Below are 14,025 nucleotides of genomic sequence, written 5' to 3'. Positions count from 1 at the left end.
GCAGTGTCAGAGCTCCAGCCAAACACACAGTCAGAGATAATAAAGGCCTGAATTTAGACTAAAATACAGGCTCATATTAAACATCCACCAATGTTACAATGAAAAACAGCATAAACAATAAAACAGCCTGCCGTTCAACTGTGAGGGCGTGGCCTAGTATTCTAACGAGCAGTGACTGACAGCCCTCAGTCCAGCCTGCTGTAGCACTAACAGAGAACCAAACATAGAACCGTGTGAACCGAGTGAAGAGGAGAAACGAGAGAAATGGTTCTACACTTTGTGTCTGCTCAATAAACACAGAATATATATACAGTTCTAATTCACTTTACTGCTGCAGCTTTTTATGGAGAACCTTAAAGGGTTCTTATGGGATTAGGGTGGAGATTTTGGGGATCAGGATTAAGCGTTTTAACTGGTTAAGATTAGGACTAAGGATTTAGACATTAGGATTATGGGGTTTGGTATTAGGCCTTAGTTTGGGCACTAGGTTTAGAGGCTGTAGGATTAGGCTTTACTGATTAAGATTAGGACTGAAGTGTTAGAAATTAGGATTATGGGATTAGGATTTTAGGGATTTAGGGTTAGGATTAAAAGATGACTTTTTTTTAGGAGTTAGGGATTAAAACATGGGCGGAATCCTTGGAGCATAATGTGCCTGTATTTTGGATCATCAGCCAAGCCGGCGTTCTCATAAAGCCGTCGGTAATCTCTGGTTGTTTGTTGCTCGTGTTCTGATCAAAGACTTTAATAATGTGTGATCAGAGGGTTTAGCATGAGAACAGCCCCCCCCAAAACTATCTCACTCTCTCACTCGCTCTCTATCTCTCTTTCTCACCCTCACCCACTAAGATCAGACAAAAGTCTAAACTATCAAACTCTCGCGGTTCTGCAGATGCAGAGCCTCGACCACAGAGACGTGTGAAGGCTGCGAGTCGAAACAGGAGGGTGGGAAAGGAGAGAGAGAGGAAGAGAAAGAGAGAGAGAGGAAGAGAGAGAGAGAGAGAGAGAGAGAGAGAGAGAGAGAGAGAGAGATCAGTGAGCGGGAGAGGCAGCTATGGAGAGGATGAGGCTTCTGGTGCTGCTGTTCTGCGGTGAGAACCGATTCTGTTTAATCAGCCATGCTCTGTGTAAAACTCTGCCGTCCGTTTTGTTGAAAGTGAAATGTCGGAACCTTTTTTCTGTTCTGTCATTTAACGTCGTTCCTCTAACGTCTGTTTTTGACTGTTTTCAGTGAGTTTAGTCGTCTGAAATACCGCTTCCTGTTTGATCTAACGACAGAGAACACTCCCTGTTTCCTACACCGACTCGCGCTTCTATTTAACCTGCACGTTCTGCTCGGTTCTGTCACTCGGAACAAACTCAGCAGCTCTGAATTTCTGTACGGTGTCACAGACTGTCGAACGGTTCCAGGCATGCAGCTGAATTAGCTTCGGTTAGGCGACCAGCTTTAACCTTGTGTGTGTTCCTCTCTGTTTAGAACAATCTAGAACCACTAGGACTGTCTAAGTGTTCAACTTTCATTGGTTAAATCTGAAACAGACTGGACCGCGGGGGTTTAGGGATTATGTTGTGCGGTTAGGCATTCTGAAGTTGACCTGAGGTGTTAGGGGTTAGGATTAAGCCTTGGGGGTTAGGGATTAACTTCCAGTGAAACTTTAGAGACTAAGAGTTAGGCCTGTAGGCCTGAGGAAGAAGCAGCTAAGAAAATGTGTGTATGTGAGTTAGGCCTTCAGGATTCAGCTCTAGTTTAGGGACTGTTAGGTTGGGGATTAGGCCTTCAGGATTCAGCTCAAGTTTACGGACTGTTAGATTAGGGATTAGGCTTTCAGGATTCAGCTCTAGTTTAGGGACTGTTATGTTAGGGATTAGGCCTTCAGGATTCAGCTCTAGTTTAGGGACTGTTAGGTTGGGGATTAGGCCTTCAGGATTCAGCTCTAGTTTAGGGACTGTTAGGTTGGGGATTAGGCCTTCAGGATTCAGCTCTAGTTTAGGGACTGTTAGGTTGGGGATTAGGCCTTCTGGATTCAGCTCTGGTTTAGGGACTGTTAGATTAGGGATTAGGCCTTCAGGATTCAGCTCTAGTTTAGAGAGTGTTAGGTTGGGGATTAGGCCTTCAGGATTCAGCTCTAGTTTAGGGACTGTTAGGTTAGGGATTAGGCCTTCAGGATTCAGTTCTAGTTTAGGGACTGTTAGGTTGGGGATTAGGCCTTCAGGATTCAGCTCTAGTTTAGGGACTGTTAGGTTGGGGATTAGGCCTTCTGGATTCAGCTCTGGTTTAGGGACTGTTAGATTAGGGATTAGGCCTTCAGGATTCAGCTCTAGTTTAGAGAGTGTTAGGTTGGGGATTAGGCCTTCAGGATTCAGCTCTAGTTTAGGGACTGTTAGGTTAGGGATTAGGCCTTCAGGATTCAGTTCTAGTTTAGGGACTGTTAGGTTGGGGATTAGGCCTTCAGGATTCAGCTCTAGTTTAGGGACTGTTAGGTTGGGGATTAGGCCTTCTGGATTCAGCTCTGGTTTAGGGACTGTTAGATTAGGGATTAGGCCTTCGGGATTCAGCTCTAGTTTAGGGAGTGTTAGGTTGGGGATTAGGCCTTCGGGATTCAGCTCTAGTTTAGGGACTGTTAGGTTAGGGATTAGGCCTTCAGGATTCAGCTCTAGTTTAGGGAGTGTTAGGTTGGGGATTAGGCCTTCGGGATTCAGCTCTAGTTTAGGGAATGTTAGGTTGGGGATTAGGCCTTAGGGATTCAGCTCTAGTTTATGGACTGTTAGGTTGGGGATTAGGCCTTCAGGATACAGCTCTAGTTTAGGGACTGTTAGGTAAGGGATTAGGCCTTCAGGATTCAGCTGTAGTTTAGGGACTGTTAGGTTGGGGATTAGGCTTTAGGGATTCAGCTCTAGTTTAGGGACTGTTAGGTTTGGGATTAGGCCTTCGGGATTCAGCTCAAGTTTACGGACTGTTAGGTTAGGGATTAGACCTTCGGGATTCAGCTCTAGTTTAGGGACTGTTAGATTAGGGATTAGGCCTTCAGGATTCAGCTCTAGTTTAGGGACTGTTAGATTAGGGATTAGGCCTTCAGGATTCAACTCTAGTTTAGGGACTGTTAGGTTGGGGATTAGGCCTTCAGGATTCAGCTCTAATTTAGGGACTGTTAGGTTGGGGATTAGGCCTTCGGGATTCAGCTCTAGTTTAGGGACTGTTAGATTAGGGATTAGGCCTTTGGGATTCAGCTGTAGTTTAGGGACTGTTAGGATGGGGATTAGGCCTTCGGGATTCAGCTCTAGTTTAGGGAGTGTTATGTTATGGATTAGGCCTTTGGGATTCAGCTCTAGTTTAGCGACTGTTAGATTAGGGATTAGGCCTTCGGGATTCAGCTCTAGTTTAGGGACTGTTAGATTAGGGATTAGGCCTAATCTAACCATATTAACCACATATATTTTAAAATGTGTTTATTTTAAACTGTGTGGTGAAATATTAACTCAGACAGAAATAACTGTGTGAATGTTTATCAGCTCCATCTGAAAGTGTAGGAACATCTTCAGAACCTTGTCTGATGCTCTTCATGTCTGATTCCTTTAGAAATGAGTTTATCAGCTCCTTCTGAAAGTGTAGGAACATCTCCAGAATCCTGTCTGATGCTCTTCACTGTCTGATTCCTTTAGAAATGAGTTTATCAGCTCCATCTGAACATGTAGGAACATCTCCAGAATACTGTCTGATGCTCTTCACTGTCTGATTCCTTTAGAAATGAGTTTATCAGCTCCATCTGAAAGTGTAGGAACATCTCCAGAATGCTGTCTGATGCTCTTCATGTCTGATTCCTTTAGAAATGAGTTTATCAGCTCCATCTGAAAGTGTAGGAACATCTCCAGAATCCTGTCTGATGCTCTTCACTGTCTGATTCCTTTAGAAATTAGTTTATCAGCTCCATTTGAACGTGTAGGAACATCTCCAGAATACTGTCTGATGCTCTTCACTGTCTGATTCCTTTAGAAATGAGTTCATTAGCTCCATCTGAAAGTGTAGGAACATCTCCAGAACCCTGTCTGATGCTCTTCACTGTCTGATTCCTTTAGAAATGAGTTTATCAGCTCCATTTGAATGTGTAGGAACATCTCCAGAATACTGTCTGATGCTCTTCACTGTCTGATTCCTTTAGAAATGAGTTTATCAGCTCCATCTGAAAGTGTAGGAACATCTCCAGAACCCTGTCTGATGCTCTTCACTGTCTGATTCCTTTAGAAATTAGTTTATCAGCACCATATGAAAGTGGAGGAACATCTCCAGAACCCTGTCTGATGCTCTTCACTGTCTGATTCCTTTAGAAATGAGTTTATCAGCTCCATCTGAAAGTGGAGGAACATCTCCAGAACCCTGTCTGATGCTCTTCACTGTCTGATTCCTTTAGAAATGAGTTTATCAGCTCCATCTGAAAGTGTAGGAACATCTCCAGAACCCTGTCTGATGCTCTTCACTGTCTGATTCCTTTAGAAATGAGTTTATTAGCTCCATTTGAACGTGTAGGAACATCTCCAGAATACTGTCTGATGCTCTTCACTGTCTGATTCCTTTAGAAATGAGTTCATTAGCTCCATCTGAAAGTGTAGGAACATCTCCAGAACCCTGTCTGATGCTCTTCACTGTCTGATTCCTTTAGAAATGAGTTTATCAGCTCCATTTGAATGTGTAGGAACATCTCCAGAATACTGTCTGATGCTCTTCACTGTCTGATTCCTTTAGAAATGAGTTTATCAGCTCCATCTGAAAGTGTAGGAACATCTCCAGAACCCTGTCTGATGCTCTTCACTGTCTGATTCCTTTAGAAATTAGTTTATCAGCACCATCTGAAAGTGTAGGAACATCTCCAGAACCCTGTCTGATGCTCTTCACTGTCTGATTCCTTTAGAAATGAGTTTATCAGCTCCATCTGAAAGTGTAGGAACATCTCCAGAACCCTGTCTGATGCTCTTCACTGTCTGATTCCTTTAGAAATGAGTTTATCAGCTCCATCTGAAAGTGTAGGAACATCTCCAGAACCCTGTCTGATGCTCTTCACTGTCTGATTCCTTTAGAAATGAGTTTATTAGCTCCATCTGAAAGTGTAGGAACATCTCCAGAACCCTGTCTGATGCTCTTCACTGTCTGATTCCTTTAGAAATGAGTTTATCAGCTCCATCTGAAAGTGTAGGAACATCTCCAGAACCCTGTCTGATGCTCTTCACTGTCTGATTCCTTTAGAAATTAGTTTATCAGCACCATATGAAAGTGGAGGAACATCTCCAGAACCCTGTCTGATGCTCTTCACTGTCTGATTCCTTTAGAAATGAGTTTATCAGCTCCATCTGAAAGTGTAGGAACATCTCCAGAACCCTGTCTGATGCTCTTCACTGTCTGATTCCTTTAGAAATGAGTTTATCAGCTCCATCTGAAAGTGGAGGAACATCTCCAGAATCTTGTCTGATGCTCTTCACTGTCTGATTCCTTTAGAAATGAGTTTGTGTTCCAGTCTCTTCATGTTAAATCTGATCTAATGGTCCTTCATCAGGACATGATGTAGGTAGGTAGATGATGTAGGTACTGATACTCTGTGAAATGCGGATCTGATCTGATATCTTGTTTATGTGAAGTACATTGGGTGTGAGAGTCTGATTGCAGACGTATGTGGTTAATGTAAAGTACAGTGCAGATCACAGTCTTTAAATTTAGCTATGTCTGGGACCTTCATTACACTCAACTCCACACAGAGAATCACACACACTGATAAATGAGGGTTAAAATCTAAATAAGATAAATATATTTGGAATATAAATAGCACCAAACTGGGCTCTCATATGAAAAACAATATATATTCCAAATGTATTTATCAAATATATTTTAGCAATTCTCACTGTGCAACGAGCCCTTTAATCATGCCGAAGGCTCTTTGACTTTTTGTGGTTATATAGAACCATTTTCTTTACTAAAGAACCCTTGAAGAACCACCATTTTAAAGAGTGCAAAGTGATGAATTGCATAAGGTCTAAAGCAGTTACGCCTTTTGTGGCCACATATCTTACTGGGCGTGTATGTATGTGGACACAGGCAGAAGTTCCAACCACACAGTTCTTCTACTGTGGTTTCCATCTGCAACTATTCTGTCAGCTAAGCAGCAGCTCATCTGCTTGCTAGTCAACATCACAAAACTGAGCTGGTTTTATAAATGATAGACATCACAATTCATTTTCATCAGTTTATATCCGATATTCTTACGTTTGTGTTCGGAGTTCTTCAAAAAAGACATTGAGGGATGCAAATGAGACCTTGGCTAAGTAAATGAGAATCTTCTTTCTTCTTTCTCAAGAATTCACAACAGATTCTGAATAATCCATAGTATTTAGTGAATAAGTAATAGTACATACTAAATAATTAATAGTAGATACTGAATAATTGATAGTAGTTGTTAGGTACCAGAATAATGAAAAGGAACTACCAAATCAGAGGACAGAGAATTGAAATTTTAAGAATAGCTAAAAATATAGTCCAACAGCTTTTGTTTTTTTTTTGGAACCTTCTATCGTAACAGTTAAATATATCAGATCTTTGTGACGTGAGTTATGAAAAATGGAAAAAAAAACATCATCACGCCTACATTTCCAAAGAACAGCATTCGTGCCTGACAGGCACTAAAATTATATATAGTCAAACCTTATTATTATAAAAATAGTTCATGTAAACGGTAGGTAAACTGTATTTGATATCTGAGTGTTCAGTTAATCTTTTTGACTGTAAATTAAAATAATTCAGTGTCTTGATTTTCACATCAGAATAAGTTTATTTATATGTACCATTCACTGTCTACCAAGAAGTGGAAGCTGGCAAGGATCCTCACCCGTACAAGAGCCATGAGGATGCAAAACTCTTACTTGCACATTTCGTTCCTCTTCTCATGTTGCATTTCCTCTTGTGATGTTGTGAGACGCACCTATTTGTTATCTAGTACAGTTTCATGATTAGATGGTATGTGGTTGTATTATTCGATATTTATTAGAGTTAATAAATGCATGTGCACTGCCGCCCATGAGGAGCTCGATTTGCATCTCCAACAGTGGGGCAAAAGTGAAATACACTCTGTGGGACCCCAAGAGGAAAAATACCAGTTCTTATATAATACTGCTGCTTTAATTGCTTCTAAATCCAAAACCTAAATTAGTGCTTAATTAACAAACCATATTGTGATGTAATAAATCAATAAAACGTTTGAGAGATCACATGTACTTCAGTTAGGAGATATTGAAGGTCAGGTGTTCACCAATACATAAAAAAATAAATCTCAATTTTCAGCAAACTATAAAATAACAAATATGCAGCTTTGAATTATGTATTTTGGCATGTAGAACCACGTTAAACCAAATAATAGTCCCTGAAAATTTCATATATTTAGCATCAATAGTTTAAAAGTTATGAATGCACTTTTCTTTCATAGCTAATTAATATATAATACCAAAATACAAGCCACACACACTTTTTGAAGCTTCCATACCACAGAAATCATAAACAGACAAGTCTAAAATGTTATGCTTTGTCTACTGGACTGAAATGATTCCTGAAATTATTGGTTTTCACGGAACTGTAATCTCTCCACTTCTGAAAGTCCTAGTTCTCTATTTGAGTAGTTACCCAGTCTGGGGGAGCAGGATCTCTCTAAAGACAGTTGTGGTTTGCTTCTCTCTGAAAACCAGTTTGTGGCCAGCAAATTACAACAAACAAAAATCTCAGATTTTGATGCCCATAGTAATTTAACGGTGACTTAATGTTTTCAGATGTGTGAAAATGAAAAAGTAAAAGAAGAAGTAAAAAAAAAACTGAAGTGGAATTACACCATCTGTTCCAGGCTCCTGACTGACTACGATTCTGTGCAAATGTCAGAGACCCACATTCATTCATTCATTCATTTAACTTTCAGTCAAAACAGCCATTCGATTATAAGTTCTCCATTTATCAGGAGATGTTTGTGAGGAGATTAGAGGTGATATAATCCACTTGCATCATGAAGATGAAAGTCAAAGTTAAAAACTGGAGTTTCCAGAACTGGAGCTCAAAAACTGATTCAAAGCTACAGAGAAAATGTGCCTCCTAACAACCACCTGGAAGACCTGCACAACCCCAAAACTGTCCCCGTCAGATATCAGGTATCCCAGGTGGTTGCTCAAGTGTTACTAGGCTGTTGCTAATGGTGTTCCAGGTGGTTACTGAGGTGTTGCTAGGCTGTTGCTATGGTATCCCAGATGGTTGGTAAGGTGTTTGTAGGCCAATGCTGTGGAATTCCAGGTGGTTGCAAAGGTGTTGCTAGGCTGTTGCTGTGGTATCCCAGATAGTTGCTAAGCTATTGCTTGGGCTGTTGCTATGGTATCCCAGGTGGTTGGTAAGATGTTGCTAGGCCATTACTGTGAAATTCCAGATGGTTGCAAAGGTGTTGCTAGGCTGTTGCTATGGTTTCCCAGGTGGTTGTTAAGGTGTTGCTAGGCTGTTACTGTAGAATACCAGGTGGTTGCTAAAGTATTGCTTGGGCAGTGGTATTACTTGGATCCAAGAAGCAGATAACGATCAACCAGCTTCTAAGACTGAGCTTTGGAGGTGTGTCTGCAGATTCTTTGAGGAGCTGAAAGTGAGTCTCCTGAAAAGAATGGAAGCTGGAATGAAAGTGAAGAGAGACTAAAATGAGATTTTGTGTGATTTTTCTGTTGCTGAAAATGAAAAACCTGTACAAATTGGCTGCTTTGACTGGTATTTAAAATTCTCACAGTACAATTTTCAGATGCTCATTCATTCGACTGTGGGCAGAGATTCTGAACAAGGCCTTGGATTCACGACACAACCTGAATCAAACGAAACTCACACAAACTCTTGTGTTCTCCTGTTACCAGGAGACACAGATAAACAGATGAGGAGCTGCTTCTGTTGTTCTCTCTGGTGTTTACTCTGACTCAGTACAGTCAGCAGGTAATCCTGCCTCAGTGAGAATCATGGATTAAAGATCTGATCAGTCTGGGTGTTTGAGTTTTAGATGATCATAAACCTGATTGTGCCTTAAACTCGGCTCATTAAAACATGCAAGAGACTTTTCACCATTTTTCTTCGTTTACTTGCTGTTTTTTCTTCTTTTTCTCTCAATTTTCATTGGTTGTTACAAGAATCTGTTCAGATTGAGTTGTTGATCAGTTTATGCTAGATTACACTCACAGTCGAGCCGGATTAATCAAACATGTTTGATAAACTCCGACTGGTTTGAAACTCGATCAGGGGACTAAAAATCAGAGTCGGACAGGTCAGAATCAGTCAGACTGAGAATCAGAGTAAAAGTGCCAAAACCCAGATTTTAGCCCTGATTCTCAGTCTGAGTCTGAGCTGGTTGGCTCTAGTCTGCAGATTATGAGTCAGTCTGAGTCAACTTGTTTTTGAACATGTATCTCTAGACCACTTGACACACCTGTTCTGTCCTAAAACAAATGTTTTTTCCTGTGATCTGTTAGTATAGTGGACAGTATCTCCACCTGTCATGCAGGGGTTCGATTCCCCGACGGAGAGAGCGCTGGCTTTAGGGCAGTCATGGGCTGGAGGTTAGGGAACCGACCCTGTGACCGGGAGGTCGCCAATTCGATCCCCAGAGCTGATAGTACATGACTGAGGTGACACCTAACCCCCAACTACTCCCTGGGCGCTGCGGATAGGGCTGCCCACCGCTCCGGGCAAGTGTGCTCACTGCCCCCTAATGTGTGTGTGCTCACTATTGTGTATGTGGTGTTTCACTTCGCAGAGGGGTTAATTGCAGAGGGGAAGTTTCCCTGTTGTGGTACTAATAAGGATCTCTTAATATTTGGGAACCTTTTCTGATGTATATTGGATCGGATCTATCAAGTGCTCCAAAAAGAGCGTTTGTGTAATTGACTGTGCTGTTCCTGAAATGTTGATAAACCTTCAGTCAGCATAAACATTTGTGTATGTAAGCTCGGTGGACAGTAGAAATGAGCACTAAATCTACCATGTTTATCAAACTAAAGCACAGGAACTCTTGGCTGGTGGACAGTATTATGGGACATTAAGTCAAATTAAGGCACCTTATCAGACAGCAGGCCTGTGCTGCGTTCAGAACAGGACGCCCACGTGGCCTTAAAATGCTGCTTACTTAGACAGCTGCCTCACAACTGGACCATCCCGATGGTCTTAACTCGACTCAGTGTGACCAGGTTTCAGCCTTGACTCAGACTAGTGATCTCGACTCGACTCAGGTTTCAGCCTTGCCTCTGGTGGTCTTGAGGGCAGTGGTGGAGCTGAGATCCACCCATTCTCATAAGCTCAGCAACCACAGTTACCGCAGTTGTTATGCAGATGCTGAGTGGTTAAAAAGTGCCTCCTACATGCTGAAGCTGATGGATATCTGAACAACTACTGGGTGGTATAAGAAAAAGTTGGGACTGCCCTGGTTTCAAGTTCTAGTTCTAGTTGATTAGGTCTACCTGGCTTGTAGCTACTGGCCATTTTATCTGAAACACCTACCACACTTGGTTGGTGTACAGCTAGAGACTGTAGCTTATCTGATTCCGTATAGTTCAATGCCCCCAACACGTTCATCATTAGTCATTTTCTGACTGCACATCCTCTGCTGTCAACGTGTTACTATCGTTTTTAAAAGACATCAGTGTCCCTTCTGGACCTTCCACCCAAACATATTCACATGAGCAGATCTGCGGTCAAAAACCAACTAATGGTGATGGGCTAAAACAAACTGCAGCCTAGGCTACGGTCTCTAAGTGTGTTTTTACCACCAAACATCCAAAAACAAGAAGCAATCCAAAAGGGAATGAATGCAACTTACAGTTCTAGATCTAGTTTGATTTCCACCTACTTGGAAACTACCATAATATCAGTTATCAATTTTATTTTGTTATTTTATTTTGGTCATTTTAAGCTTATCTATTGTGTCAAACTTGGCGTATTAGATATGGTGCTAGCTCAAGATTGGGTAAACTTAATACCTGATATAAACATTCACACACATGTCTATATTTACACAGAATTGTGTAGAATTAAACTAAGCTTTTACTTTCCTTTGTGTCTGTGAAAATGAGCAAAAGCCTTATTTCTGCAGAGCCTAGAATATACGTTAATAACATTAGTGTTAGCTGCCTAAACTGCACACATCACCTTAACAAAGTTTAAAAGATACACTCCAAAAATGTCCATCCACACATCAACGCACTGTTCTAGCTTACACTCGGGTTCTCTTGGTGGTGATGCACTAGTGTTGGTGACTTCGTCTTCACCTGGAGGAGTAAAGAATTGTCTAACATCTCATTAGCTTCAGCAGCAGGTTTTAGAAGGACAGAGCAGAACATCTTCACGTAGCATTAGGTAATGGTGGTACTGAGCTTGAGCAACAGAAGACCTTTGGTTCTGGACAGATGAGCAGTGGAAAAAGAACACGTCCGCTTTGCTTGAGCCAAAATTCTGCTACTTTATTTGGTGGAAAAACAGCCTCCCTTTACACCAGCAATGTGAAGCTACAAAGGATATCATGCACCCTTAAAAATGACCATTCTTCAAGGGTAAAGAAAATGGTTCTGTATGGAACCATAACACTCAAAGAATCCTTTGCATGATTAACGAGTTCACTGCATCGTGAAAGCATTGTTCAGATTAAGGGAGAATGTGCTGCAGATGGTTCTATATAGAACCTTTTTAAAAATGGTTCTATATAGCACCAAAATGGTTTCCTGTATAAATATTATAGATATGTTTGCAGTATATATATATATATATATATATATATATATGCACTGCAAACATATCTATCAAACATTTTGTTGCAATGCATTAAAGTGACCAAAATTTGTTAACCACATTTTAAAAAATCCATTTATTTGTTATTCTGTTTTTGAGTTGTATGTAGTTTGAATAAAGCTATAATACAAATGAATCTCTAACAACAGAAGAACCCATTTGGTGCTGTACTGAACCTGTCATGATTGGCCCCTCCCAGTCCTCCATGTGCTTGTATTTACCTTTTGGTCTTGTCCATGTGCTTCCTTGTTATTTTTCTTCCGTGTTCTGCCCCCTTGTTTTTAGACTCACCCTTGATTCTTCTCACCTGTGTCTTGTTACCTGTTCCTGTATTTAAGCCCTGTGTTTTACCCTGTGAGTAGGCTGGTCTTTGTAATGTATTGTTGGGTGTTTGTTCTGCTGGCCTCTGTTGTGTGTTTACTATGTTTCTTTTCATCATGTCTGTTCCCTGGTCTATCCGTGTTGGCTCCCTGATCCTGGACCATTTTTTGACCATGAGTATGAATTTGCCCCTAATAAATGTTGCTTATCTTAGCACATGTCCGCCTCTTCATCGCTCCCGCACGTTACAGAACCCTTTTCACAAAGGTTCTGTACAGAAACATATAATCCGAACAATGCTTTACAAAGTAGAGAACCCATTAATCATGCAAAGGAATATTTGAGTGCTCATGGCTCATGATGTGTATGATATGGTTTCCACCTTCTTTGACATTGTTTGGGCATGAATAGGTGGAGTTAGTGAAGTGTGCACATGCAGAAAAGTACAGAACAGAAATTCATATCCATGCAGTCTGACGGCTGCTAGTATGTGAAGATATCTTGCAAACAAGAAACCTGATTTAGCCCATTTAGATGCTTTAGGCTTGCACAAGACTTGGTATCATTAACTGAAGTTTTTAATAGTTCAGTCAGGACCACTTTAGCCAATTAGCATATTTTATTTTAATGTGCAGTAAGTCATATTTGGCTGAGTGGCTCTTCTCTGTGACATTCCTGCCCTTCCATGTGCAAGGAGAGCAGCAGAAAGACCCCACGCACCCCAGGGTAGAGAACAGAGCAGATCCTTACAGTGATCAAGACAGACACAGCATGAAGGAGGAGTTGGGGTGGAGGAGGGTTTACAGAGTAGGCAATTTAAACGAGTGCCCTGAGAAACAGGCGACCAGCTGAGCCGATTGACCTCCGCTGATATGAGCTGGTGATGTGAGATCGTGGCCTGGGCTTGACTTTGTGGCCTTCCGGAATTAACACCATGCTCGAATTTTCTTTATCTAACACAGCACTGTGAAGTGTTATAGCAGCCTGGCGTAATGTTTCCTTTTGCTCACTATCAGAGAATCTGGTGTGTTTGGTACTTCAATGTGATCAAGAACAGGACCAATGTGGTGGAAATATCTCTCTTATCAGCTTTGAACATCATATGGTCGGCAATTTCACAGTCCTCATAGGAAAGTCTGTCCGCTCCACAGTCATCCTGACAATCTCCTGGGCTGTTATGTCCATTCAAGACATCATTCTCTTCTCTTATATCTGAAATTGCAAGCCACATTGTTCCAAAAAACATCACTGATAAATTCTAAAAAAAACAGCATGAGTAGTCTGGCAGTATAAAAAGCCATTTTCCAGCCTGTTTTGGCTACTGTTCATGTGCATAACTTCACTTTGAGGGGGAGTTATTGACAGTATGTAAAACATGGACCCAGCCATCCCACTGTTTCCAATAGGGCCAGCTGAGGTCAAGTATGTTGCCTTAATGACTTAATAACCAAATTACCAAAGTGCAATTTTTGAACATGTTGAAGGGAACATAAATCAACACAACCAGGTAGATCTGAGTATCATCTGAGTAAAGCTGTGGAAACATCTCCCATAGTCTTGTTTTTGGCCAAGAGGCAGCATGTATAAATTGAATAAGAGTGGCCCAAGAATTAAACCCAGGGGGACATCACAGGTCACTGGCACTCTCTCAGAAATATATATATTTTTTTATTTCCACAAAGTAGCCCCTTTGGAGGTATGAACTGAACTATTTTGGGCAGTTCCTGAGAACCCAACCCAGTTCTCAAGTCAGTCTATGAGAATTTTATGGTCAATGGTGTCAAAGTCAGTGCTAAGATCGAGCAGAGATGCTTATTCAGAGTCTGTATTTAAGTGGATGTCATTATTATCTTTAATTAGAGCTGTTTCAGTGCTATGATTAGGCTGAA

The 14,025-nt window shown here is 41.2% G+C and overlaps 1 protein-coding gene across 1 annotated transcript in view; it reads left to right on the top strand.

The window, feature by feature from the left end:
- Positions 1-987: 987 nt before the first annotated feature.
- The window catches only part of zmp:0000001082 (integrin alpha-D), a 63,698-nt gene continuing 50,660 nt past the window's right edge, over positions 988-14,025 (top strand). Inside the window, exon 1 of the mRNA XM_017684450.2 lies at positions 988-1,091. Coding sequence (XP_017539939.1) covers positions 1,055-1,091 — 37 coding nt within the window. The 5' untranslated portion in view covers positions 988-1,054. The remainder of the gene's footprint in view (positions 1,092-14,025) is intronic.

This window comes from Pygocentrus nattereri, chromosome 12 (assembly GCF_015220715.1).
Source record: "Pygocentrus nattereri isolate fPygNat1 chromosome 12, fPygNat1.pri, whole genome shotgun sequence".
NCBI classification, from domain to species: domain Eukaryota; kingdom Metazoa; phylum Chordata; class Actinopteri; order Characiformes; family Serrasalmidae; genus Pygocentrus; species Pygocentrus nattereri.
Note: the sequence above shows the minus strand (reverse complement) of the source record. Positions and strands in the feature narration are given on the sequence as shown.